This window comes from Chlorocebus sabaeus, chromosome 7, assembly GCF_047675955.1.
Source record: "Chlorocebus sabaeus isolate Y175 chromosome 7, mChlSab1.0.hap1, whole genome shotgun sequence".
In the NCBI taxonomy this organism is placed as follows: domain Eukaryota; kingdom Metazoa; phylum Chordata; class Mammalia; order Primates; family Cercopithecidae; genus Chlorocebus; species Chlorocebus sabaeus.
Window position 1 is genome coordinate 1,612,645 of NC_132910.1, and position 27,924 is coordinate 1,640,568.

The 27,924-nt window shown below is 35.5% G+C and overlaps 1 protein-coding gene and 1 non-coding gene across 3 annotated transcripts; one reads left to right on the forward strand and one right to left on the reverse strand.

Annotated features, from left to right (window-relative positions):
- Nucleotides 1–1,884: 1,884 nt before the first annotated feature.
- GNRHR (gonadotropin releasing hormone receptor) lies at nucleotides 1,885–19,886 on the forward strand. Of its 2 annotated transcripts, none has more exons than XM_007998575.3 (3): nucleotides 1,885–2,669; nucleotides 12,396–12,487; nucleotides 16,293–16,545. In XM_007998575.3, the coding sequence occupies exons 1-3, from the start codon at nucleotides 2,148–2,150 to the stop codon at nucleotides 16,426–16,428; spliced, it is 750 nt and encodes a 249-aa protein (XP_007996766.1). In that variant the 5' UTR covers nucleotides 1,885–2,147; the 3' UTR covers nucleotides 16,429–16,545. The 2 variants fall into 2 exon arrangements, with proteins under 2 accessions (XP_007996766.1, XP_007996765.1); XM_007998574.3 differs by having other exon boundaries at nucleotides 1,904–2,669; nucleotides 12,268–12,487; nucleotides 16,293–19,886.
- LOC119621092 (small nucleolar RNA SNORA62/SNORA6 family) lies at nucleotides 9,660–9,810 on the reverse strand. Its single transcript, XR_005237615.1, has one exon. It is a non-coding gene; the product is annotated as a small nucleolar RNA SNORA62/SNORA6 family (small nucleolar RNA).
- Nucleotides 19,887–27,924: the final 8,038 nt, after the last annotated feature.

Consider the following 27,924-nt stretch of genomic DNA (forward strand, 5'->3'; position numbering starts at 1 on the left):
GATTTGAAGACTGCCTCATTATTTACACTTTTGCTCTCACATACCCTTTGAACTTTCTCACATTGTCTTCATATTTAAGTGTGCTGCTCCAGCTTCTAAGCATGCCGTCCCTGTCCTCATACCCCATTCCCCAGTCACTTATTACCCTATATGCTGTAGTCCCATTCAGCTCCATTGCAACCTCTTCCCTAATCAATCAGTCCATCACTAACAAAGAAAGGGAGGGAGGAAGACAGGAAAGAAAGGAGGAAAAGGGAAGGAAGGGGAGGGGAAGGAATGAGAGGGAAAGGGACAAATAATGAAGCTTTTATGCTCTAATCTTTTTCCCCTAGATAATACAAGACAAAGAGCAAAATATACTTCACTAAAATCAGATTTTTACATGAATGTTCTTTCCTTTGTTCTTTCGGTTGCTGGTTCACTTACAAAAACTTTTCATATTTGTATGTCTTTCCAATGGTTATTCTGTTTTGTTCATTTCAGGCATGTGGCCCTGATCAGATTAACTGACATGATATATATGCAAAACCTTTTGAGTTCTTCAGAAAAATAAATTATCTTTGTCAAGACTGGTTATAAGGAACTTATTATAACAATGTACGCACAATTTATTTTTTTGTAATTCTCCTAGATGAGTCAGAACTTAGTTTTGACATAGGTAAACATTTTATGGTCACAAATCTCAGGTGTGAGAAAATCTTTCTTTCACATTCTGTATAAATAGAGGATATAAATATTTCAAGCCTGGAAGTAGTGAGAGAAGCTGGTAATTCTGGACATATAGTGACAGTCAAAAAGGAGCTCAGGTACAGGACTGGTCTAAGCTGCTCAAGATTCAGGAGACAGTCAGTACACAGGGAAGCTGAGGAGATACGTAAGATACGTCTAAAACACTTATCTAATCTTCTGTGGTAACAAGCTCCTTAAAGGGGCTAGATGATGTTGTGTTCACTTTTTATTACCAGCAAAGGCTAAGATAATGTATATAACAAATATTTAGTAACTATTTATTAAATAAATAAATATTTAAGACAGAATAAACAAATATAATAAATGAACCAATAAGAATGCACCATCTAAGTCAAAATAGTCACTTTTATCCTTAACATTGTACCTGCTTTGGCTGCCGCAGAAGCAAACTTGTTGGCATTAGACAAATCAAGCTGGTGATCTAATAAATTCCAATGTAAGTCTTACAAGTATTGATAAATAACTATCCAGCACTTGCCATGAAAGTTAAAGAAGCAACACAGAAAAAGTTCCTAAGTGGTCCCAATTTGAAATGATCAGATAACCTATAAAGGAACATATTCATATTACACTAACATAAACACATATAAATGCACTTACAGCAGTTACACAGTCTTTTCTTCAATAGCTAGTTCCCCTATGCATTAATGTGTAAGAACAGTAAGTACAATATTTAGATAATTATAAAAACCAAGGGAATAATTTAAAAACTGATTAACCATTTTACTCTAACTTAAGCATGGATCTGAGCTGTAAGATTGATTAATAAATTTGAATGCAGCCAATTGGATTGATTTTAATGTAAAGTTTTAATTTGTTGTAAATAATTTTAAATGAGTGTATTTGTCCAGTGTTGGAGTGCTCAACAGTGTGTTTGAAAAGGAAAACCAAGAAATGTTTTTGAGAAATGTGTTAATTCCTTAAGACAATGGATTTTAATTGGATCAAGTTGTTTGCATTTTTCTTCATTATCATTCTACATCTGTATATCGGGCAGAACACTAATGCTAAATAGTTCTTAGAAAAAAATTTTAAAGTTATTTAAATCATAATATCATGACTGTCTTTTAAATTCAAAATTAGGCTGTGAGTATCCTTCTTCACTTAGGAAGAGTGTTATGAAAGCCAGGCCATCTGCTGAGGTGCTACAGTTACAGGTGACCCTCAGAATGCGTTTGGCCTGCTCTGTTTTAGCCCTCTGTTGGATTACCAATACACAAAACAAGTTAACCTTGATCTTTCTCATTAAGTATCTCAGGGACAAAATTTGACATACGTCTAAACCTGTGACGTTTCCATCTAAAGAAGGCAGAAATAAAACAGGACTTTAGATTCGGTTACAATAAAATATCAGATGCGCCACAGACACAAGTCTTGAAGCTCTGTCCTGGGAAAATATGGCAAACAGTGCCTCTCCTGAACAGAATCAAAATCACTGTTCAGTCATCAACAACAGCATCCCACTGATGCAGGGCGACCTCCCCACTCTGACCTTGTCTGGAAAGATCCGAGTGACGGTTACTTTCTTCCTTTTTCTACTCTCTGCGACCTTTAATGCTTCTTTCCTGTTGAAACTTCAGAAGTGGACACAGAAGAAAGAGAAAGGGAAAAAGCTGTCAAGAATGAAGCTGCTCTTAAAACATCTGACCTTAGCCAACCTGTTGGAGACTCTGATTGTCATGCCACTGGATGGGATGTGGAACATTACAGTCCAATGGTATGCTGGAGAATTCCTCTGCAAAGTTCTCAGTTATCTAAAGCTTTTCTCCATGTACGCCCCAGCTTTCATGATGGTGGTGATCAGCCTGGACCGCTCCCTGGCTATCACAAGGCCCCTAGCATTGAAAAGCAGCAGCAAGCTCGGGCAGTCCATGGTTGGCCTGGCCTGGATCCTCAGTAGTGTCTTTGCAGGACCACAGGTAAGCCATTATACATAAACTTATTTGGATATGGTGATCATAGATTTCCTATCTAAATTTGATATAAGGTCTTATCAAAGGAAGTACTGTATTACCTTTAAGAGCTTGGGCTCTGGAAGTCAGAGAGCGAAGTTTAATTCTGGCTCTGTTCTGTTACCTTGGGCAAATTTCTTAACCTCTCTGGTTTCAGTTCCTTTACTGATAAAATGTAACATGGGGGTTAATGTTTACTTAATACTGCTTTTGTGATGAATAAATAAATAAAGTGGATCACATAATATCTATTACGTAGCAAATGCTTCCCCCCAAAAATTGCGATTCTCAAACTTGACCTTATCTCCATTCTATTCTTCTATTTTTCTTTTTGCTCTGGTTGACATAGCTTTAATGTTTAGTTGAGATAATTTTTAGGAATTATGAAATTTGCCTAGATAGAAAATATTTATAATGTTTCTTATTTAAAGTTTCTCGAGTGGAAATTTTAAGAATTCTGTCACTGTAGCTTAGAGAGAATTATTCTTGATTAGTATGTTGCTCTGCAGTTTGCAGCTAAATGGTACTGAATATAGAAGAAAAGTATGACATCTTGGATGTATAGAAATCCAAATATTTCCCTAAAGTTAGCTTGAGTTTTGCTGGAGGCAGCTTATTGAGAAAGCCATATGGCTGACAGAGTAGGCACAGGCCCTCCCCACAGAGAGCAGTATCTTCCCAGGTTGCCTTCATCAGAGGCAACCTGGTTAACTGACCTGCTGAACTTACCACTTTAACAATCAGATCCCCGAAGAAAAGGGACAAATTCTTGAAAATAACAAAGAACGTTAATAGCGGATGAACAAGTTTTCTCTTGCGTGTAAACGTACTACATGATAAACCCAGGGATACAAGGATGTGTCAAGAAATAAATCAGAATTAACTAGGATCCTCCAAAACTTGCCTCTGAAAATGGAAATTTATCTAGACTTTTTAAACTGGCCAGATGGTCAAAACAACAACAACAACAAAAAAACTGCCATGCAGAATTCACTATATAGCACAAGACACTAGGAAGCTGGATAACTGTTTTGTCCCATCAATTTCTCACTTTAATATTTCTTTTGAAAATGTGTGTGTGTCATGATAAGAATAATGGGAAAAACTAAAATGTTTTCATTTTCTGAAAAAAAATTTATGATTTCTTTCACAGTGATGCAATATATAAGAATAACTTTAGCAAACATATCACCTGAAATGAGGTGATTTAGCTAAGGATTATGCTCTTAAAATTTTCCACATTCTTTCTTTACACTTTTGCACCTGTGGTCCCAGCTACTCGGGAGGTTGGGAGCGAGGTTGAGGTGGGAGGATCACTTGAGCCCAGCAGTTCGAGACCAGACTGGGCTAGGGAGGCCCATATCAACAAATTATAAAAAAAAATAAAAAAATTAAAAAGAATTAAAAAATTAATGCTGGTCATAATGGCATGTACCTGTGGTCTCAGCTACTCGGGAGGCTGAGGTGGGAGAATCACTTGAGCCTAGGAGGCAGAAGTTGCAGAGAGCCGTGATACATCACTGCAACTGCACTCGGATCTCAGTGACAGAATGAGACCCTGTCTCAAAAAAGAAAAAAAAAAAGTTTTTGGGAAAATTTATGTAGGCTCAAATGGCCCAAATGGAGTGGAGTAAAACAAAGACTTTTTAAAAATCATCTGGCAATGAGGTGATCAGGGGGCTAGGGTGGTATCAAAGATAGTTGATAGTAAAAGAGACATTTCAAACAAAATACAAAACTTGACAACAAATTGGATTGAGAGAGTTAATAATAGAGCAGGGGGAAATAAAGTTCCAGTTTTCTTAGCCAAGGAGTTTAAATAGTAAAACCATTGAAATGATCCCGTTGAGAAGGGGAGTGTGTGTTTGTCTGCCTATTTGATTGCAGAAGGGAGAGGGAAGGCAGGCTATGAGAAGTAAAATCATTTGCTTTAGGACGTGACTGTTGGCAATATAAGATCTGTGTAAGTACAACTATGTGGAAAGTAGTTGGTAATTTGAGATGCTGATGTAGATTAAAATCCAAACCAAAGTAGAAATAATCCTATTTGCAATAATAACTGAAGGGCAACTCACGATTTGATTCTTCTTAGAAGTCTCCTAGAAGCTATAAATGAAATACTACTTTATCAATCCAATTCTTTTCATCTAAGTATTAACAGCAATAATAGAAAGATAATGCCAAATATTTATCTAACTTGATGCAGCAAAAAGAAAATAGGAACTTAACTTTGAATTGTTTAGGAATTTCATGTAATAGTCTGACCTCAAATATATTACTAGAGAGATTTATGTGAATATGAGCCACAGAAAATGATGTTATTTTATTTTGTAAAACACATGACTCATCCTTATTTTCAACAACACTTTAAAGTACTTTGCTGAAGCTTCCTGAATAACCTCACATAAGTAATGTTGTTTGATATTTACATTAACTCTATGAAGTAAATAGGAGCTGTGTTATTATACCTGCATCACATAAGGGAGCTAAGGTCTAAACCTTTGAAGACAATGGTGTTAAAATCCTTTTCCAATAATTCAAAGTAAGAAACACACACTACATTGAAAATGTGTGTCTCTGTCTCTCTTTCTCTCACATATATAACTGAGAAAAAATTTTGATGAAATAAATATTCTATTCTGTTATATTTCCTTTTTTACTGTTGATTGAAACTCATTACTGAGCATATCCTGCAGTTCAAAAAGCACTGATTTGAAAGGATCCATTGGCATTCCCAGTGTCACGTGCTCTGTTGGACTCATGTTGTCTTATTCTTTTCTTTTGTTATAGCTCTCTGCAATCTCTCTGAATAAAAGAGATTTCAATCCCATAAGCAATGTTACATATATTTGGTGAGGAATATCAGAGAGAAAGAGGGCTTTTCATTTCTAGACTGTGATCCCATAACCAATGTTACATATATTTGGTGAGGAATATCAGAGAGAAAGAGGGCTTTTCATTTCTAGACTGTGATCCCATAACCAATGTTACATATATTTGGTGAGGAATATCAGAGAGAAAGAGGGCTTTTCATTTCTAGACTGTGATCCCATAACCAATGTTACATATATTTGGTGAGGAATATCAGAGAGAAAGAGGGCTTTTTATTTCTAGACTGTGATCCCATAACCAATGTTACATATATTTGGTGAGGAATATCAGAGAGAAAGAGGGCTTTTCATTTCTAGACTGTGATCCCATAACCAATGTTACATATATTTGGTGAGGAATATCAGAGAGAAAGAGGGCTTTTCATTTCTAGACTGTGATCCCATAACCAATGTTACATATATTTGGTGAGGAATATCAGAGAGAAAGAGGGCTTTTCATTTCTAGACTGTGATCCCATAACCAATGTTACATATATTTGGTGAGGAATATCAGAGAGAAAGAGGGCTTTTCATTTCTAGACTGTGATCCCATAACCAATGTTACATATATTTGGTGAGGAATATCAGAGAGAAAGAGGGCTTTTCATTTCTAGACTGTGATCCCATAACCAATGTTACATATATTTGGTGAGGAATATCAGAGAGAAAGAGGGCTTTTCATTTCTAGACTGTGACACACGATGAGTGTGTCTCATGCTTCACCATGGTCTGTGGATAAGTCCATTGACAAAGGCACATCCTATTGTACCTAATTTATATGAAAAGGGTAACTTTAATTTTCATCCTTTGGTGGACATACTGATTTTCTATTACTTGAGTAATTCATACCTCAGTTGAAAAAAATCTTAACAAACATGTTGTCACCACTCAGGCCTGGGGATCTGGGAATTTATGACATTTTTGCCTCAGCTCAGAATGACCAAATTTCAAATTGACCTTCCAGATTTTCTACTTTCCTCATTATTAACCTCAGAACCTATGTTCTGTGATAATTTGACGGTGCATTCTCAGAAGTTTTAGCATAGTGTGGCATAGAAACTTTCAAATTTTATGCTAGTAATAGAATTCTTTTTTAAAAATTCTATATCACAATGTACCCCATAAATATGTACAATTATTATGTGTCTATTAAAATTTTTTAAAATAAAATACAGTACAAAAATCCTGTACATAAAAAAATCCTATACAAAAAGTCCTGTACAAAAAACCATAATGAATGATGCAGAAATAAGTGGAGCTGCTCTTGTTAAAATAGAGGTAAAGGAGGACCAGTTCTCCACTTGATTATTCACTAGCTCCCAGTCACAGTTACTAAAGACCTCGTATCTCCTTGCAATAAAGTTCAAAAGGCAATGGGGATAGTAAAAGTGGCATGAGTGTGAGATTCAAATGGAGTTGGGCTCAAATCTCAGTAATACCGCCTACCAGCTATGTGACTTTGAGCAAATTACTTACCTTTAAAAGAATAATTGTAAAGAATAAGTCATACAATTTGTAAAATCACCTAAGACGTTACACCTTAATTTTAATTGCTAATTTAATGTTTATTTTTCTTCTTTTCCTTTCTTCCTAAGCCCATCCTTTCTTCTTACCTTCATAAAAGAGTTTTTGAAGTCAGGAAAGAAAAAGTACAGAAATATGAGTATGGAATTGTTGGTTCTTTAAGAAACTGCAAAAAGAAATGCTTATATAAAAGTGGACTATTTCAAATATTTCAAAATTATAGCATGCATTCTGAGTGATTACTAAATTTGGCCAAACTACTCCCTGGTCACAAAGCTATTGTATTCACTCTGCAAAACTATACATGCCAGAGCACAGTAATTCAAGTCTTGGAGGTATCGTATATAAAAGTGGGGAAAGAGGGAAACAAAGAAGGGAAAGGAAGAGAAGGCAAAGGAAAGGAAGGGAAGGGAAGGGAGAGAAGGGAAGGGAGGGAGAGAAGGGAAGGGGAGGAAAAAGGAGGAAAGGTAGAAAAGAAAAACAAAGGAGGGAAGGAGGAAATGAAAAAGCAACAAACACCCTGGGATAGCTTTGGTTTAAGACCATCTGTGGTTAGGGTGGTAAATATAAATGGAAGAGAAGACATTTCCTAAATTAGATGTGCCCATATCTAATTATAAATCACATGGTTTCTAATAAGAGTCATTTAATACCACAAGAATTCCAGAGTAGCAGGTTATTTGCAGAAAGAGTTCATAGCTTATCTGTGTTAAGCTTATCACTAGTTTATCTCTGCTAATATAAGCATCACATATTGACCGCTTTTAAATTATATGGTTAACCCAGGCCTGCGGGCAAGAAACGCGGGCCTCTCCTTCATCCTTAGTGTAAAGATATGCTGTCTGAAGATGTGTGGAGGCTTGCCTTAACACATAGAGAATTTACTGATGTAGAATGCACTACTGACATTGGCAAACAGTTTAAATTCAATAAATATTATCACACAGGTATAATATGCTAAACATTGTGCTACAACATAGTACCGTCCTACTAGCAGAAATAACAACAGCAATAATGCTGATGATGATAAATAATGCTTGAGGACATAAATATGTGCCAGGAATTTGGCTAAAAGCTTTTACGTGCTAGGTTAATAGAACAGGCAGTGAATAAATACATAAATAAGTTTTACATGCAATATTTCATATAATGCTTCCAACAATCACATAAATTATGTACAATCATTATCTTTATTTTACACATGAAGAAACTAAACCTCCAATATTATATAACATGCCCAAGATTACTGAGTGGACATCTCAGTATATCAGTATATCTAGTTACCCATATATGGCCATATCCGTAGCCAGCTCTTTTAACTGCCACACTCTACCCACCTCTGCCCACTGAACACTGCAATATTGTCTATTTCCTTTTTACCTGTAGGAGGCTGGGGAAGAAAAAGGCAGAAAAAACTTGAAGTGAAAACTGATGCTTAAAAGACATCAAGAAAAAAATATATGATACACATTTATAAATATATAAATGCATGTGGATACATATAAAAATTGTGTACTTCAAGTTTTAATTATAATAATGATTCAGATTTATACAGTGCTGTGTTCCAGGCACTATTCCAGGTGCTTTGCATGTATTAACTCATTTATTGTCATGATAGGCCTTAGAGGTAGATATTACTATTTTCTCCATACATAGATGAGGAAACTGAAGCACACATCTGAAGATAATTACCTTTGGATAACACTAGGTAAGGGTGTAATTAGTGTGGGTAAGGTGAGTGTTAAAGATAATATTCCAAGAAGAAATGAACAACTGCAATTGACTGTGGAAAAAAAAAAAAAGAAAACAGAATGTTCTTGTTTATGGCAAAATAAAACAAACACTGATGAGAACCAGGGTCAGGGACAAGAGAGGAGAAACATACCAAAATTAAAGAAATAAAATCCAAGGACAAATGAACAACTAAAAGCAAGTGGATCTCTATATTAATCATTCAAACGAACATGGTCTTGGAGCACAAAATAAACGGAACTAAAACAATAGCAAGTTAATTTGTGGGCAAGTAAGATTCTGAATTTTTTTACACTTTATTATACCTTTCTTAAAATTTATCGGTCTATCTGGTATTACCTGGATCACATACATTTTATATCTCCACTACGAAATGTTAAATTCCTTGATCGAAGGATATAACTGCTTTATCTTTTATGACAGAGAATGCCAGCTATAGTTAGTTTTACCAAAGAATTGCTTAAAAAATAAGCATGTGTTAAATAAGATAGCCATTAACTCAATCATAGTACTATGTTTCAAAGTCATTGCTAATTGAAAGTTTCATCAGGGCTTTTTTTAAAACATATTTTTTAAACTATAAATTTTTTTCCAGTTACAAATGAACCAATTTGGACCACACACAACCTATCTTTTTAGAATCTTATAGCAGAACTCACCAAGTTGGTGTGAAAACGGAAAGAACAAGTAATGCCCAAGAGGCCTGAGCAAGAAATATAGACAAACACAGAAAAAAAAAAAAAAAAAAAAAAAAAACACTGTTTTTTAAATGTGTTCATCTCTCCTCAAAACTGGCATGCAACAACATTATACTTGTGACAAGAACTGCTGTCAAACGCCACTCATTGGGCCAGAGACCTTTGTGGTGCTAGCAAAAAACTTGCTCCTCATGTAGCATACTACCTACGCTTGTGATTTCATCAGCCAGTCAGTGATATCATTATGCCTTTAGAACATGAAATATTAAGATGAAAATGTGGCCCAGAGCAGAGAAAAAGTAAAATTCAGGTCATCCGGTTCCAAGTCCAGCTGGGATGGTACAGCGAGAAGTAGCTAAAACCTTAAAGAAATATAAGATTCTCGGGTTCTACGTGAAGTAACCATTCCAAAGACTTTAACTGACAGCCTCTGTTGGATCTAATTCAAAGCTGAACTTTAAATAAGGTCAGCTTGCAAAGAAGTACAGAAAACTGAAAGGCTTACTTTGTAACGTGGGAAAAAAGTCTGAATCATAAGATAAACTTAGCTGAATGCACTTGTCGGGGTTTCTTGACTGCAGAATGATAGTAAAATTATTAGACGCCCTCTAGTGGATTAATTTAAAATCATTTTTTTCCCCTTGAAGATTAAAAAAGATCTGAAACTGAAAATCAACTTTTCAACTTATTTAACAGGGCCAAGGTTTCTTTCCCTTTTGAGGTGATGGGAATGGGAGCGGAGTATGTCTTTTTTTAGAAAATAAAGTATCTTAAAAATATTTTATAGTGTTTTTTGTTGGTAGCGTAGAAAAGAATCATGTTTCTTAATACTGTAATTAAAATTAAAATTTTCTAATTCAATCAAAAACAAAAAATAATAGAATCCCTCATTTGCTTAAAATAAAAAAATTGTAACATTTTTGTTTGAATTTACTTGCTATCAATTTAAAAATGCTTACACTCTCTTTTCATTTCATTTTAATAATGTTTCACAGTAAAATGAAACTTCTCAGGGAAAAAGCTTATAAATAACTAGGTAAAGTGTTTACTGAATAGAGAAATAATGAGTAAATGTCCACTAGAATTTATTTTTGAAAACTACTTGCAACATTTTCTTAATTGTTGATTCAGTTTGTGTTTTTTAAAGTTGTAGGATAAAGGCTTTTAAAAAATAATTTGACACTCAAAGAAAGGTTACAAGAATCATACCGATTTCTTGGATACCTTCACCCAGATTTTCTCAAATATTAACATTTTACATTGGCTTATTTATTTTATCTTATCTACATTTTCCCAATTGCTTAAAAGTAAGTTGTAGACATGATTTTTCTTTACCCCTGAATACTTCGAAGTGTGTTTAAGGCCTCTCACACACAGCCACAGTAATGATTGTCAAAATAAAAAATAAATTTAACATTGATATATTACCACTATTTAATTTATATGTTCTATTCAGAGCCCATAAGTTGTCTCAGTTTAATTTTTGCCCTTTTAACAAAAGAAAATCCAAGATTACATGGTGGATTTATTTGCATACCTCTTTAGTATTCTTATAGCTGGAACCATTTCTCAGTCTTTCTTTGTGTTGTATGATATTGACATTTTTGGAGAGTGCAAACCAGTCATTTTGTAAAATGTCTCTCAGTTGGGATTTGTCCTCTCAAGGTTAGATTCAGGTTATACACTTTAAGCAAAAATACCAAATTAGTGATGCTAAGTTCTCAATGCATTACATAAGGAGACAGACATTGTCAATGGGTCCTATTATTGGCAATGTTAACATACTTACCTAGATAGTTCTCTTCTGTAGAGTTATTATTTTATTCCTTATAATGAATAAGTATCCTGCAGACTGATACTTTGAGATTTTGTAAATATCCTGTTCTCCTCTAAGTTCCACCCACTATCTTTACCAGCTATTGATGATTCTTGCTATAATCACTTATTATAGTGATTACCAAATGTTAATCACTGATTCTGTTTATTCCTTTTCATTTATTAGTTGGCATTCTACATTATGGAAGAGGTTTTTTCCCCCATTTATTTGTTGTTTTTGTTATTTTGTAATTTTTATAAGTCTGGGCTCATGGATCCTTACTTTATTCAATAGTTTATCATGCTTTTAGATCAGTTTCTTTTTTGCATTTTAATGCTTAAACTGCCCCAGATTTGGTCAGTGGAAGCTTTTTTCAGCTGGTTCCTGGGTTGTTTTTTTGTTTGCTTTTTGTTTTGACATGTTCCATCTTTCTTTGAGCAACTGTCTCTTCATGTCTTGTGACCATTTCTTAAAATGTCATTTTAATAGGGTTTCTGTCTCTAAAATAAAATTTAAATATGTATTTTAGGGGGTACATTCTAAGTGCCAGACACAGTTATAGTTACTGCAGATAAAACTTATGAGCAAAATCACTTGCAAAAAGTTTACTCAGCATAATTGTACTGGAAACTGAAATACAAACGTTTAAATCCTTGAAAGATGATTATTCTTCAAGGTTGAAATAATTGCTAAAAAATCCAAAATCTTGTAGATCTATTGACACTTACCCAAACATATTTTAAGTAAATATTCACATGACTTTTCATAGAAACATCAGAAATATAATACTAAAGAACTTAGAAATTGCTTTAGGTAACATGCTAGAAGGCTAGCAGAGTACCAAAGAGAAAACTTTCAAATACCATTTGGAAAAAAGTAACATAGCTTTTTATTGTCTCATACAGTTATACATCTTCAGGATGATTCATCTAGCAGACAGCTCCGGACAGACAAAAGTTTTCTCTCAATGTGTAACACACTGCAGTTTTCCACAATGGTGGCATCAAGCATTTTATAACTTTTTCACCTTCAGCTGCCTTTTCATCATCCCTCTTCTCATCATGCTGATCTGCAATGCAAAAATCATCTTCACCCTGACACGGGTCCTTCATCAGGATCCCCACAGTATGTATTCCTTAAATTTAGTGTCATTTGTGGGCAGTTTTTAAACAGCGATACTCAAAACAGAGTGGCAAGAACTATGTGCCAGATACTGTTCTAAGCAGTTTGTATGTATTAGCTCATTTAATATTCACAGTCACCCCATATTATTATGCTTTTATCATCCTCAATTTACAGATAAGGTAACTTAGTATCTTCTGCTGTTCTACATTTGCACCATGAAATTAAAGAAGAATTAATGATTATTCCATTAAGACCCAGGATAAGCATTGGCAAATGGTTTCTGCTGGGTAGCAAGTACAAATTGTGATATCTAGACTATAGAAAAGTACAACCTGTTAAATGCTATCCAATAAACTAGCTAAAGTAAGCTGTTTCATTTTGTATTCAAATCCCCTATATTTATACAACGTAAACTATGCACATTTGTGTGTATGTTAATATGCGAAATATTATTGACTATGTAATTGATGATTTCATTCAAAACCTCATACATGTGTTTGTACCTTTTTTGCTTTAGTAAAATGGTATATTACCAAAAATAAAACATATATTTATGAAATAAACATTGTTATGTTGGCATGACATTCAAAAGACATGTTATCAATGACATAGTACATAAGTTATATCTGGTACAACTTAACAGAGAAATCATCTTAACTATTATAGCATGAATAGTCTCAGTAGGTATTTTCAAAAGAAAATATTCATGGTGATGCTTTCTAATAGGGAATTGGGCAGTTTTCACCTGCCAGCACAAAATGGTATTTAATATTTCCAGAAAAGTATACTGCAAAAACAATTTGCCTTCAAAATCTTATCTTGAAAGACTCTATTTTATAAGTGATATCTAAGAAGGGTAGAGGGACAATCAGAAGGTGAATCTCAAATAGAAGTTAATCTGAAGAAATATTAGCAGTACGTAAGCAGAAAAACAAAAAAAGCAGAGGCAGGAAGCCATAACTATTATGAACACATTTATTTATTATTTTATTTATTTGATTAATACACACTGACTACTCAGCATTGCTGGAAACTGTAGGTGGGGATACCATGGTGAATAAGAAAAATCTAATAAGTATCCTGCTTTCATGGAGACTACAGTCTAGCAGAAAAGTCATAAACAGTAAACCAATTATTGACTGTGATGATGTTTCAAAAGAAGAAAAAGCATGACATGTTGTGGTTGTCTTCATATTTTTTCATTTTCAGTCACTTGCTAAGCCAAGATGATTTTCTGAATTTTAAATGGATGTGTCACCAAAATTTACAGATATTGAGGATTAAATGAATCGTGTGTGAAGGCCAGGTGCGGTGGCTCATGCCTGTAATCCCAGTACTTTGGGAGGCCGAGGCGGGTGGATCGCCTGAGGTCAGGAGTTCGAGGCCAGCCTGACCAATACAATGAAACCTGTCTCTACCAAAAACACAAAAATTAGCCGGGTGTGATGGCACATGCCTGTAGTCCCAGCTACTCAGGAGGTTGAGGCAGGAGAATCGCTTGAACCCGGGAGGCAAAGGTTGCAGTGAGCCGAGATCGCATCATTGCACTCCAGCCTGGGCAGCAAGAGCGAAACTCTGTCTGAAAAAAAAATGAATAGTATGTGAAAAGAGCAAAGCCTCTAGCAAGGCACAGAGTAAATAGTAATTAGTTTTGTCTGCCAAAAATCCATAATCAGTCTGTATTTAATAAATTACTTTAATATTTCTAGACAAAAAATAATTTCATAATTAAAACACCATGCATGTAAATATTTTCCTCTATATGTCACTCTTTGGTGACCAATTAATAAGAAATTTCAAAATGACTATTTCTGAATAGCATTATCCGTTTCCCTAAAAAAAAAATATAGTGTGTGAAGAGTATTTCTTACTTAACACAGAAGTTCTCTATTATGAAATACAAGAACAGATTTTGAGCACTTCAGAATTGCACCTTTTTACCTTTAAGAACTAAGTTCAAAATTTCAGGTAGGCAGCCTGACTGTAAAAAGTCAGTAATTCCATTAATTTCCAGCAAATTTCTTCACAAGTGTAATCTATGAACTTTAAAGGCTGTATTAATATGAAAAGTGAAATTATTTCAGCTATCATAGAAAGAAACACACAGTTGAGATAGATACTTTGGGGTAGTACACTTTCATCCACACATGATACTTACTATCCTTAGTAACAAAGATACTCAGTGAACATAATTTTGTTTTGAAGTCAGAATTCACAAAGCAAACAAAAATATAGAGTGAGGAAAGGACATCCTATTCCACAAATGGTGCTGGGATAATTGGCTAGCCATGTGTAGAAGAATGAAACTGGATCCTCATCTCTCACCCTATATAAAAATCAACTCAAGATGAATCAAAGACTGAAATCTAAGACCTGAAACCACAAAGATTCTAGAAGATAACATTGGAAACCCTTCGAGACATTGGCTTAGGCAAAGAGTTCATGACTAAGAGCCCAAAAGCAAATGCAACAAAAACAAAGATACATAGATGGTACTTAATTAAACTAAAAAGCTTCTGCACAGCAAAAGAAATAATCAGCAGAGTTAACAGACGACCCACGGAGTGGGAGAAAATCTTCACAAAGGACTAATCCCAGAATCTACAGAGAACTCAAACAAATCAGCAAGAAGGAAACAAACAATCCTATTGAAAAGTGAGCTAAGGACATGAATAGACAATTCTCAAAGGAAGATATACAAATGGCCAAGAAGCATAGGGGAAAATGCTCAACCTCACTAGTGATCAGGGAAATGCAAATCAAAACCACAGTGTGATACCACCTCACTCCTGCAAGAATGGCCATAATCAAAAAATCAAAAAATAATAGATGTTTGCAGGGATGCAGTGAAAAGGGAACACTTTTACACTGTTGGTGGGAATGTTAACTAGTACAACCACCATGGAAAATAGTGTGGAGATTCCTTAAAGAACTAAAAGTAGAACCATTGTTTGATCCAGCAATCCCACTACTAGGTATCTACCCAGGGGTGGGGCGGGGGGTAGGGGGAAGGCATTATATGAAAAAGATACTTGCACAGGAATGTTTATAGCAGCACAGTTTGCAATTGCAAAAATATAGAACCAGCCCAAATGCCCATCAATCAATGAGTGGATAAAAATATGTGATTTATATGTGCTATGGAATACTGCTCAGTGATAAAAAAGGAATGAAATAATGGCATTTGCAGCAACCTGGATGGAATTGGAGACTATTATTATAAGTGAAGTAACTCAGGAATAGAAAACCAAACATCATATGTTCTCATTCATATGTGGAAGCTAAGCTATGATGACACAAAGGCATAACAATGATACACTGGACTTTGGAAACTAGGGGGAAAGGTTGGGGGGTGGCAAGGGATAAAATACTACACATTTGGTACAGCATACACCGAGAGCTCAGAACTCACCACCGAAGAACTTACTCATGTAGCCAAACACCATCAGTCCACCAAAAAAAACTATTTAAAAAAATAATAATTTTTTAAAAAGAATTCAACTGAGCTCAACCTCATCTACTCTCTTAAATTTATATGTTCAGAGTTTGAGTATCCCATATTTCAAATCCAGATTAGTTTGGTAGAAATAGGAGCACTATCATCTTCAATATTTTCTATTCATTATGTGACATAGTGGAAAACGCTCGTTAAAACATGCTTTTCAAACAAATTATTATTATTTAAAATACTGGAAATTTTCTCCCATTGATTAAGTTGAATTAGTGATGCTGTCTTCCTTTTTGTCCACTTTGGTTTCATGAGAAAACTGATCTTTAAACACCTGCTCTTTTCTCTATCCAATAGAACTGCAACTGAATCAGTCCAAGAACAATATACCAAGAGCACGGCTGAAGACTCTAAAAATGACAGTTGCATTTGCCACTTCATTCACTGTCTGCTGGACTCCCTACTATGTCCTAGGAATTTGGTATTGGTTTGATCCTGAAATGTTAAACAGGGTGTCAGACCCAGTAAATCACTTCTTCTTTCTCTTTGCCTTTTTAAACCCATGCTTTGATCCACTTATCTATGGGTATTTTTCTCTGTGATTGATAGACTACATAAGAAGTCATATGAAGAAGGGTAAGGTCATGAATCTTTCCATCTGGGAATATTAACACAAATGTTGGAGCATGTTTACATACAAACAAAGCAGGATTTACACTTAAGTTATCGTTCTTTTAGAACCTCCATTTTCAGAGCCTCAATTATTAAGGAAAAATCTTCAGGAAAAATACTAAATATTTTCTCTTCATCATAAGCTTCTAAATTAATCTCTGCCTTTTCTGACCTCATATAACACATTATATAGGTTTCTTATCACTTTCTCTTTGCATAATAATGTACAAATATTTAAAATACCTGCAGCCTAAGGCACAAGAATGCCAAAAAATCAAAGGCGAGGAACCACAACACAGGTCTAAACTCAGCATGCTTTGGTGAGTTTTTCTCCAAAAGGGGTATATTAGCAATTAGAGTTTTATGCTATATAGTACATAGAGCACAGAGCCCCTTGCCCATAAGATCAACTTTCCCTCCTGTATTTAAAACAACAACAAAAAAAAAAACAAATGGATCTATTTTTCTCTTTGGCTTCAAAAGCATTCTGACATTTGGAGGAGTCAGTCACCAACCCCACCAACCACTCCACCAACCTGACAAGACTATGAGTAGTTCTCCTTTATCCTATTTATGTGGTACAAGTTGTGAAGTGCCTCTATATAAAGGGAAATTTTAGAGGGGTTAGGATTTGGACAGGGGTTTAGAACATTCCTCTCTACGCTGTATAGTCTATGGAGTTTGTGGCAATTAACCACCATAAAATAACTAAGAAAATACTGAGTATGCTTTATGCATAATATGCCCTCTATTTTAATAATGTGAAGAATTTATTGTCTATCTCTTGATCTCACTAAATCCATATTTCATAAAAACTGAGAAAAATGAAAACAAAATTAAGCAAATGCACAAGCAAAAAGATGCTTGATACATAAAAGGAACTCTGGAGAGAAAACTACAGCTTCAGTCCGTACAGATTAAAGAAGACAGAACATGTTGGGGGAAGGAGGGAAAGATCTTGATGCATAGTTTCTTAACCTGCAGTCTATGCACAACACTATATTTCCATGTAATATTTTTATTTCAGTCCTATTTGTATTATTTTGTGCATTTAAAAAACACAATCTTAAGGGGATAGACTAGACTGCCACAGCAGCCCGTGGCACAACTAACACCTACTGATATTCACATTAAATAGTATGGTTTCCAAAATATGTCTGCACAACAACAAGACCTCTTTATTTAATTCAGACTTGTATCTATCTCTTCCATGAAAAATGGGAAAGGATGAAAATAATGGGAGTATAATACCCATTTAATGTGAAAAACATTGTAAGGGTCTTAAAAGAAATTAAGCCATTCAACATTTTTTAAATAGGTAAGATACTATTATATTTACATGAGCTATGTAGTGCCACACAAAAGATGAAATGTAATTTCTAAATACTCCAGGTGTGTGGTATTGTGGAAAGTAAATTGCCAACTAATGGTAAGTCCTTTCTTTCTTTGATTTTCTCCTCTCATACCTCAGTTTTATAGTGTTGAGTTGTTGTTTGTTTCACATCCTACCTTATTTTCCAATTCTGTCTCAATTGAACTCCCTCTGCATACTCACTCTTTCATTCATAGTTTCTTTTTCATTAAACTCATACCTTTAATTAACCAATTCATGGCCCAGTTCTACAGTTGAATTGGACAAGGCTAAAATTCTGTAGTGTTTTAAAATGCTCAAAGTTGGCATGTACACTCATTCTAAGATTTTATAGTTCTCGTAGGTAACACAGGGATGTAGATAAGTTGAAACAAAATCAATGTTCTCTAAGTCTCTATCATACACTTATTCCTAAACTGATAATTCTTACTTCTGGCATTTCAAAGCAAAAATAACACACTTGTACAGATACAGTCTAAGGGCTTTATCACACACAAGTTTAATGAATGTATCTCAGCTTGGTTCTTCTTGTGTGCTCATTATGGATCTCTCTTAGGAATTGCCTCGAGCATATTTTTTTACACATTAACTAAAGGGCTATCCAAAATCTTGACTCAGGGGTTCTTAACTTACATTCCATGCAAAAAAAATATATATATATATATAAATATATATATATGTACACATTTTTACATTTTAGTCCTATTTGTATTATTTTATGCATTTAAAAACACAGTTCTGAGAGGGATGGACCAGACTGCCACAGCAGCTCATAGCACAAAAAAAGGTTAAGAAGTCCTAGTTGACTCTGTATATATATAAAGAAGTCTATTACAATAAAAATATAACAGAATCTATTCATCAGTTTATATGCAAACATAAAAATGTAAATATTGAAACAAGATTGCTTCAATATGCTTATTATTTTCAAACCAAGAAACTCTCTTAAAGTTCAATATGTAATAAAAAACATAACAGAAATAATTATTCTATATGAATTTTGTGGTCCATAAATTATAATGCATAATTATACATTATAATGTAATGTATAAGCTAAAATTTATAGCACAAAAGATAAATATGGCTTTGAAATTAAAGATAATCCGCTCAACAGACAATATTTCATATTTGATATTACAATCATTTATTTTATGTCCTATTATAATAAAAGGTGAGGACTCCTTGTAAAAAAGGAAATGTTCTACAGACTCAATCTAATATATCAGATATTTGAGATTCTATCTTGGTTTCTCTTCCTTAGCTTATAAAACTAGTTAAAAATTGAATTTCTTTTAGCAATTCAGTTTAGTACAGGAGTGACATTAACTAATGACAGTAAATTGAACAAAGTCTACATTAGTTCAATGTAAGCCTATTCAACAGAAATATAGTAGCTAAAAAAATACTCTGGGGAAGGTACCACAAACATTATCTACCAGGGAACACAGCATAAATGAGTTTGAAATTTCCTGAGAGTGACCTTGTCTTAGAACTCAGGTGGTAGTCATAAACAGATAATATTTTTAGGCAGTTAAAACACTTCTAGAACTCCATCTATTTTACCTGTGGTCCACTTTCCAACATTGAACCAATGCCTTGGGCTTTTCTAATTAGTATACATTGTGCTTATATGAATAAAAGAAATTTTAAAAGAAAAAATCAGATTCAATCTAATCTTGCTTATTTTTATGATTATTAGGAATCAAGTTTAAAACAATTAGTCTAACTTTAAAAGTTATATAAAATGTATGCATAGCAGCAATAGATATATACAAAAACTGTTAATATAATTATCTGTGTGATTTCTTAAAAATCTCTTCCTTGTGAATTCCTGTAATTCCAAATTACCAAAATAAACTCATATTATGTGTGTATTAAGACAAAACATAATAAAGGTTATATGTGTGTGTGTTTGTCTGACTTTTATTTTATACATCATTGTTTCTATTAGAAGGGGTTCTGTTGTAAGGAATAAAAACATCAAACCAGAAGTGGCATTTTTCCATCTCATGTTACAGGATGTCCAGAGGTAGGCATGCAGAATCAGTTAAGTCAGAGCTTTGACTCAGCTTCTCTGATTATACTAGGCTTTTCTTTTTTCTGACTAGAAGTTGGCTGTCACCATTCTAGGGGTCAAAGGCAGAAGGAAAGGGTCACTTCTCATTATGAATCTCTCTTTCTCATAACTCTCAGTACTTCCCCTTAAATTGGCTAGAACTGGGACACATGACTGACCCTAAACAAATCACTAGCAAAGAAGATTACCCTGAACACTTTAAGGGAATAATTTGTCTTGTGGGACAGGGCTCAATTTCTGTGAACACTTAGCAATCTGATAACTAAAAAAAAAATTGAAGGCTTTTTCTTTTTTTTTATTTTTGGGATAGGGAGGAAGAAGAAAGGAAAGGAAAAGAGACCTTTTTCTGACCTTTTTGGTCAGAAAACTGCAGTACCTGCCACAATCACCAATTAACTTTTCAAAACAAAATTTAGACTATATGTGCCACAAATTTAAGTAGCACATAACTTAAATACAATGCAAAAAACTAAAAGAAGCTCTGAAACACAATGATTGCACAATAAATGTAGCTCTAAGGGAAAGCAACGGATTTTCATTGCTTTTCACAAATTAAATCCAAATATGTTAAACTCTAGTGGTTAGAATCTTTATCTGATGTATAGTGGGTAGGCTCTGCCTGATTACTTAGTTTCTTGGGAACTCTTGGCTCCTGTTTTTTTTCTTCATTTATTTATAAATAGTTCATTGGATAAGAATGTTCACATGTTTTAAAATCCTGGCCATCACTTCAGATTCAGAGAACAATTATCAAGTAAGTTAATAAATAATGGCAACTTGAAATGGATTTCCTATAAAGCTCATGAAACTTAATTTCCAAATTCCTCACTTATTTCAGTCCACTCTTGGGGCCCTGGAAAATATGTTTTCACGTGGTCACATGTTTTTATAAAATCCACAACAACAAAAAAATTTAATTGCAATTGGTTAAGACTATCTCTTTCCACTCTTACTTTCCCTCTGTCACCCTTCTCCTCAAATGAAGTGGTATTGAGATGGCCATGTGTATTTTTGGGACCCAGCCAAGGGGAATTTGAATTCAGAATATCTTTAAATTGACTCTAGAGGGATAGTGAGTGATTCCTGGTCGCTTTCATGTTATGCTAAGTCATTGCTAACCATTGCAAGAAACTTCCAGGCATAACACTAGAAAAAATACCTACTATAGTGACTTACCTGGCATAGTGACAGGAAAGTGTAGGGCTAGAGGTCATATCATGACATGAATGTGTCTAGACATATGGCAACAGAACTATGTAAGTGGTGAGAAGAAAACAAGACACAAAATGTACAGAAGCTTCTCTGTGGAAAATTATTGTACATGTACACCCAAAGGTGATTCCCAATAAGGTATACTCTTATATAATCCCCCTTCTTTGAGCATGATTGGAACCTGTGACTTGCTTTCCATGATATTTTGCCTATGGCAAATTAATAAGATGTCATTCCTTGATCAGGTTACATTAGCAAGCAAAGGTGCTAGGATGTCAGTCTTGTGATTACATTACATTATACAAGACTATCTTAGCAAACCGAAGTGAGAAATTTGCCCTTAAGCAAACAGCCACATTGTAAAATGCCTTTGCAGAGCGCTATGTGGCAGAGAACTGTGGACAGCCTTTAGGACCTGAGGGTAGCCCCCAGTGGACAGCGAATAAGAAGCTAGGGCCTTCAGTCAGACAGATAAATGAATTCTTCCAGCATCCTGAAAAAGCCTACAAGGGGATTCTTCCTTAGTCAAACCTCCAGATAAGCATACAATCTGGCAAGCACCTTGATTATAGTCCAGTGAAACCCTGAGCAAAAGACTCAGTGTGTAGCTGGACTCCTTACCCATACAAGCTGTGAGATAAACATGAGGTATTCTTTTAAGACTTGAAGTTTGTGGTGATCTGTTATGCAACAATAGCAAATTAATATACTTAGCAGGAAAAGCATAAGGAAAAGATTTGATCCTTAACAAATCCTAGTCAAAATGGAAATTCTCTCTTTTCAGAAGTATACTGAACAATGCAGCAGCATAGGCAACTATAAACTCCTCTACATTTTTTTCTTTTGATTGGAAATGTACAAGATCCAATTTATGAGAATTCCTGGGCTTCTAGGGCACAAAACCATGGCAGTACTAGAAACAGCAAGTACATCTTTTTTATGTATTGCAATGTGTCAGATTTCATGCTAGAATGTCATTAGTAATAAATAGTTGTAAAACTTAAAGAAATCTTTCAAAGCTATCAATATATAAAAAAGGTATTATAAAATATTGCTATACTAAAATATAATCAAGCAGCGTGCAGCCAAAATATTTTAGAAGAAAAAAAAGCAGTTTAGAGTTATGTCAAGCAGTTAATAATAAAATATTACATTATTGTTACAGATTTAAAGATTACTGTGGTATTCGTCAGTAAAATGTTTTAGTTTTTTGTTGTTGTCAGAGATAGGGTCTCGCTCTTTCACCAGGTTGGAGTGGTGTGATAATAGCTCACTGCAACCTCCAACTCCTGAGCTCAAGCAATCCTCCTGCCTTAGCCTCCTAAGTAGCTGGGACTGCAGGTGTGAATTCCTATGCCTGGCTAATTTTTTTATTTTTATTCTTGTAGAGAAAGGGTCTCACTATGTTGCCCAGGCTGGTCCCAAAACTCCTGGCTTCGAGCGATCCTCCCACCTCAGCCTCCCAAACTACTGGGATTACCGGCATGGGCCACCTCCTCTAGCAAAATACTTCCTTTTATACCCACTTATAGAAACCCTACCCATATGTAAAAACTTCAGACCTCAGAAAACATGGATCCTTATAATAGGAACTAAACCCCTGCATTATTTGTAAGACCACCTCCCAAATTAACATGCCAGTCCTGGTAAAGTGATTCACATCTTATTTTCTATGCTGAACTTACTATCTCAGTGATCTCCCCAGAAAGCTAGGATAAGGTCCTGCCTTACTCTTGCCATTCTAATGCCTTTAATGCCTTCTCTCTAAAATTCTTGGAACTGAAGTCTGGTTTTTGTTTTGTTTTGTTTTGTTTTTTTGAGATGGAGTTTCGCTCTTGTCTCCTAGGCTAGAGTGCAATGGCCACTATCTCAGCTCACCACAACCTCCGTCTCCCAGGTGCAAGTGATTCTCCTGCCTCAGCTTCCCTAGTAGCTGGAATTACAGGCACCCACCACCAAGCCCAACCAATTTTTGTATTTTTAATAGAGACGGGGTTTCACCATGTTGTCCAGGATGGTCTCGAACTTTTGACCTGCACCAGCTTCAGCCTCCCAAAGTGCTGGGATTACAGGTGTGAGCCACTGTGCCTGGCCTGAAGTGTGGTCTTAAACCAATATTAATTGGGGAAGATGGGCTAATTGATGGCAGGCTTTCCTGCTACAAACTATATGCCAGTCTATGTACCAAAATTGCTAATTATAGATTGCTAATTACTATGTTCAACCTACCTGATAGAATGTATCTTGCTATGCTCTAATCCATTTCTTCCTTACTAGTTGCTCTCCTGAACTTTCCATTATCTATCACTAAATGTGCCAATTGTGTTCTACTTTCTGGGATGTACCTTCTATCATTATTAACAGCTGGTTCCTCTACAACAGCTGCCTACCCCAATAGATGTAGTTCCTGAAACCAAGTCCCCAAATTCTTCCCAAGTCCATTGCTATCAGATAACTATTTGATGACCAGCTAATTGACAAAATAAAACCATCATCAGATTAGCACCCTCAAATCCAATAGAAAACAGATTCCAAAGAAATAAATACGCAAAAATTGACAGATCCATCAGAGGAGAGCATCTCAAATTCCCTCTACTAAATTTTAAATCTTCCTAAACTACATTTTTTTTCTATTTTCATATCATGATGGAAGATTTGTCCCTGCTCCTCTTAAAGCTGAACCCCTCTACTTACGCTGTAGCTATCATACCCTCTTACACTTTGAGGACACAATTTCTTCAACTATTCCCTCTTTTTCTCTCTTATACCATCGATGTCCCACTTTTTACCAAATTATTCTCACTGGCATGTAAAAATGTTTTCTTATCCTGGGTCTTGAAAAAAATCCTTTTCAACCATATATTCAATTTCAGCTTCATGTCCTACGACTTGTAAACTCCCCTTCACAGAAAATTTCTCCAGTTATTAACACCAGATAACTCGCCTTCTTCTTTACTTCTCTTTTAATCTTCAATGCCTGTTAACTTGCCTTTTTTTTTTTTTTTTAGACGGAGTCTCACTCTGTTGCCCAGGCTGAAGTGCAATGGCACAATCTTGGCTCACTTCAACCTCTGCCTCCAAGTTCAAGCAATTCTCCTGCCTCAGCCTCCCAAGTAGCCGGGTTTACAGGCACATACCACCATGCCTGGCTAATTTTTGTATAGACGAGGTTTCACCATGTTGGCCAGGCTGATCTTGAACTCCTGACCACAAATGATCCGTCCCCCTGAGCCTCCCAAAGTGCTGGGATTACAGGCATGAGCCACCACGCCCAGTTCAATGCATGTTAACTTGGATCATGCTATGACTACTTGGTTGAAACTTTTCCTAAGTTCACCAAAGATCACCCTACTATGAAAACAAACGGAGATTTATCTCTTCTTTACTTACTTTAATATTCATTAATATTCAAACAATTGTTCATTCCTCTGCAAGGAGTTCAGGTGGAGGAAGACTTGGCCACATATGGGTGAATATTGGAGTAGGGGGATATGGGAAGAGGAGAAGGACTGATTTGGGATACACCATGTGACCAGGTAGTGAGTCAGAAGATTGCCAAGCAACAGGGAACTACATGGGAGCTAAATTGAAATCTTAGTCAAGGTGGGCTTCCATAGTAAAATACCATAGGCTGTAGATTCACGGTGTTATTTCTGAGGCCTCTGTTCTGTTACATTGGTCTATATCTCTGTTTTGGTATGAGTACCATGCTGCTTTGGTTACTGTAGCCTTGTAGTATAGTTTGAAGTCAGGTGGCGTGATGCCTCCAGCTTTGTTCTTTTTGCTTAGGATTGTCTTGGCAATGTGGGCTCTTTTTTGGTTCCCTATGAACTTTGAAGCAGTTTTTTCCAATTCTGTGAGGAAAGTCATTGGTAGTTTAATGGGGATGGCATTGAATCTATAAATTATCTTGGGCAGTATGGCCATTTTCACGATATTGATTCTTCCTATCCATGAGCATGGAGTGTTTTTCCATTTGTTTGTGTCCTCTTTTATTTCATTGAGCAGTAGTCTGTAGTTCTCCTTGAAGAAATCCTTCACATCCCTTGTAAGTTGGATTCCTAGGTATTTTATTCTCTTTGTAGCAATTATGAATGGGAGTTCACTCATGATTTGGTTCTCTGTTTGTCTGTTATTGGAGTATAAGAATGCTTGTGATTTTTGCACATTCATTTTGTATCCTGAGACTTTGCTGAAGGTGCTTATCAGCTTAAGGCAACCATCTGATCTTTGACAAACCTGACAAAAACAAGAAATGGGAAAAAGATTCTCTATTTAATAAATGGTGCTGGGAAAACTGGCTAGCTATATGTAGAAAGCTATAACTGGATCCTTTCCTTACACCTTACACAAAAATTAATTCAAGATGGATTAAAGACTTACATGTTAGACCTAAAACTATAAAAACCCTAGAAGAAAACCTAGGCAATACCACTCAGGGTATAGGCATGGGCAAGGATTTCATGACTAAAGCACCAAAAGCAATGATAACAAAAGCCAAAATAGACAAATGGGATCTAATTAAACTAAAGAGCTTCTACACAGCAAAACAAACTACCATCAGACTGAACAGGCAACCTACAGAATGGGAGAAAATTTTTGCAATCTACCCATCTGACAAAGGGCTAATATCCAGAATCTACAAAGAACTTCAATGAATTTAGAAGAAAAAATCAAACAACCCCATCAAAAAGTGAGTGAAGGATATGAACAGACACTTTTCGAAAGAAGACATTTATGCAGTCAACAGACACGTGAAAAGATGCTCATCATCACTGGTCATCAGAGAAATGCAAATCTAAACCACAGTGAGATACCATCTCACACTAGTTAGAATGACAATCATTAAAAAGTCAGGAAACAACAGGTGCTGGAGAGGACATGGAGAAATAGGAACGCTTTTACACTATTGATGGGAGTGCAAACTAGTTCAACCATTGTAGAAGACAGTGTGGCAATTCCTCAAGGATCTAGAACTAGAAATACCATTTGACCCAGCCATCCCATTACTGGGTATATCCCAAAGGATTATGAATCATGCTACTGTAAAGAAACATTCACATGTATGCTTATTGTGGCACTATTCACAATAGCAAAGACTTGGAACCAACCCAAATGTCCATCAATGATAGACTGGATTAAGAAAATATGGCACATATAAACCATGGAATACTATGCAACCATAAAAAGAATGAGCTCACGTCCTTTGTAGGGACATGGATGAAGCTGGAAACCATCATTCTGAGTAAACTATTGCAAGTACAGAAAACCAAAGACTGCATGTTCTCACTCATAGGTGGGAATTGAACAATGATAACAGGTGGACACAGGGTGGGGAACATCACACACCGGGGCCTATTGTGGGGTGGAGGGATGGGGGAGCGATAGCATTAGGAGAAGTACCTAATGTAAATGATGAGTTAATAGGTGCAGCAAACCAACACGGCACATGTATACATATGTAACAAACCTGTACATTGTGCACATGTACCCTAGATCTTAAAGTATAATAAAAATAAATAAATGAATAAATAAATAATTAAAATACCATAGGCTAGGTGATTTAAACATAAGATTTAATTCTTACAGTTCTATTGGCTGCAAAGTCTGAGATCAGGCTGATCACGTGGATGGGTTCTGGTGAGGGCTATTGTGGCTTGAAGGTTGTTGCCTTTTGACTGTGTCTTCACATGGGAAGGGAGTGGAGAGAGAGAGAGAGAGAGAGAGAGAGAGAGAGAGAGAGAGAGAAAGTGAGAGCACACTCTCATCTCTTTTTATAAGGATGCTAATCCCATCATGAGGGGCCTGCCATCACAACCATATCTGAAACTACCTCCCAAAGGCCCCATCTCCTATAATATCATCACATTAGAGGTTAGGGCTTCAACAGATTAATCTGGGGAGACAGAAGCATTTCATCCATACAGTTTCTGAAGGCCATCCCTCCCTCTTCAAGTAAGTAAATCACATCCCTGACTAAGATGTACCATTGCTGTTTTTCTTCTCACTGTCTAGTGACGTACTTCCATTTTCAGACATCTGCATATCATCCATTTGTCATTCATGAAAACAGTCATCATCCTAAAACAGTGTTGAGCCCCCATGTGAATGACATCCTGTGTGAAAACCCCTGTTTTCATCAGTCTACACCATGAGGAGTGGTGATAGTGTGGAAAAGGAAGCTCAGCATCAATACTTGAGTGGAACTGGACAGTGACAAATTCCTATACCAGTTCACTCTTAGCTCTGTGAAACCTATACAGACACTCTTGTCTCTGTGAAACCATTTCCTCCTGGTCTTCCTCCTACCTCACTAGCAGTTTTTCCTGAGTGTTTTTCCTTTTCCTCTCCTACCTAACATTTATGTGGGATCATATTTAGGGATTCTTGGTTTGTTCATTCTCTCCCCCTTGGGAATATCACCCAATTCTATACATGTATGTGTGTTTGTACATACATGTTTGTACACAAAAAAGTGCATGTATATGTATATAATTAAATTTATTTATTTATATAATCTATATTAATATACAAATTTATGTATATTAAATATATATAATTAAATTCATATATTTAGCTCAGATGTCTCTCGTGTGCTATGGATTCACAGATCCAAATTCCTACTTGGTTTCTCCAAATGCACAGCCATTAGACAT

Bases quoted from the DNA above. Each gene is read 5' to 3' on its own strand.
- GNRHR (XM_007998574.3), top strand. From the start codon at position 2,148: ATGGCAAACAGTGCCTCTCCTGAACAGAATCAAAATCACTGTTCAGTC. The intron at 2,670-12,267 runs GTAAGCCATTAT...TGTCTCATACAG, and splicing joins GTGTCTTTGCAGGACCACAG to TTATACATCTTCAGGATGAT. The intron at 12,488-16,292 runs GTATGTATTCCT...TCTATCCAATAG, and splicing joins CCTTCATCAGGATCCCCACA to AACTGCAACTGAATCAGTCC.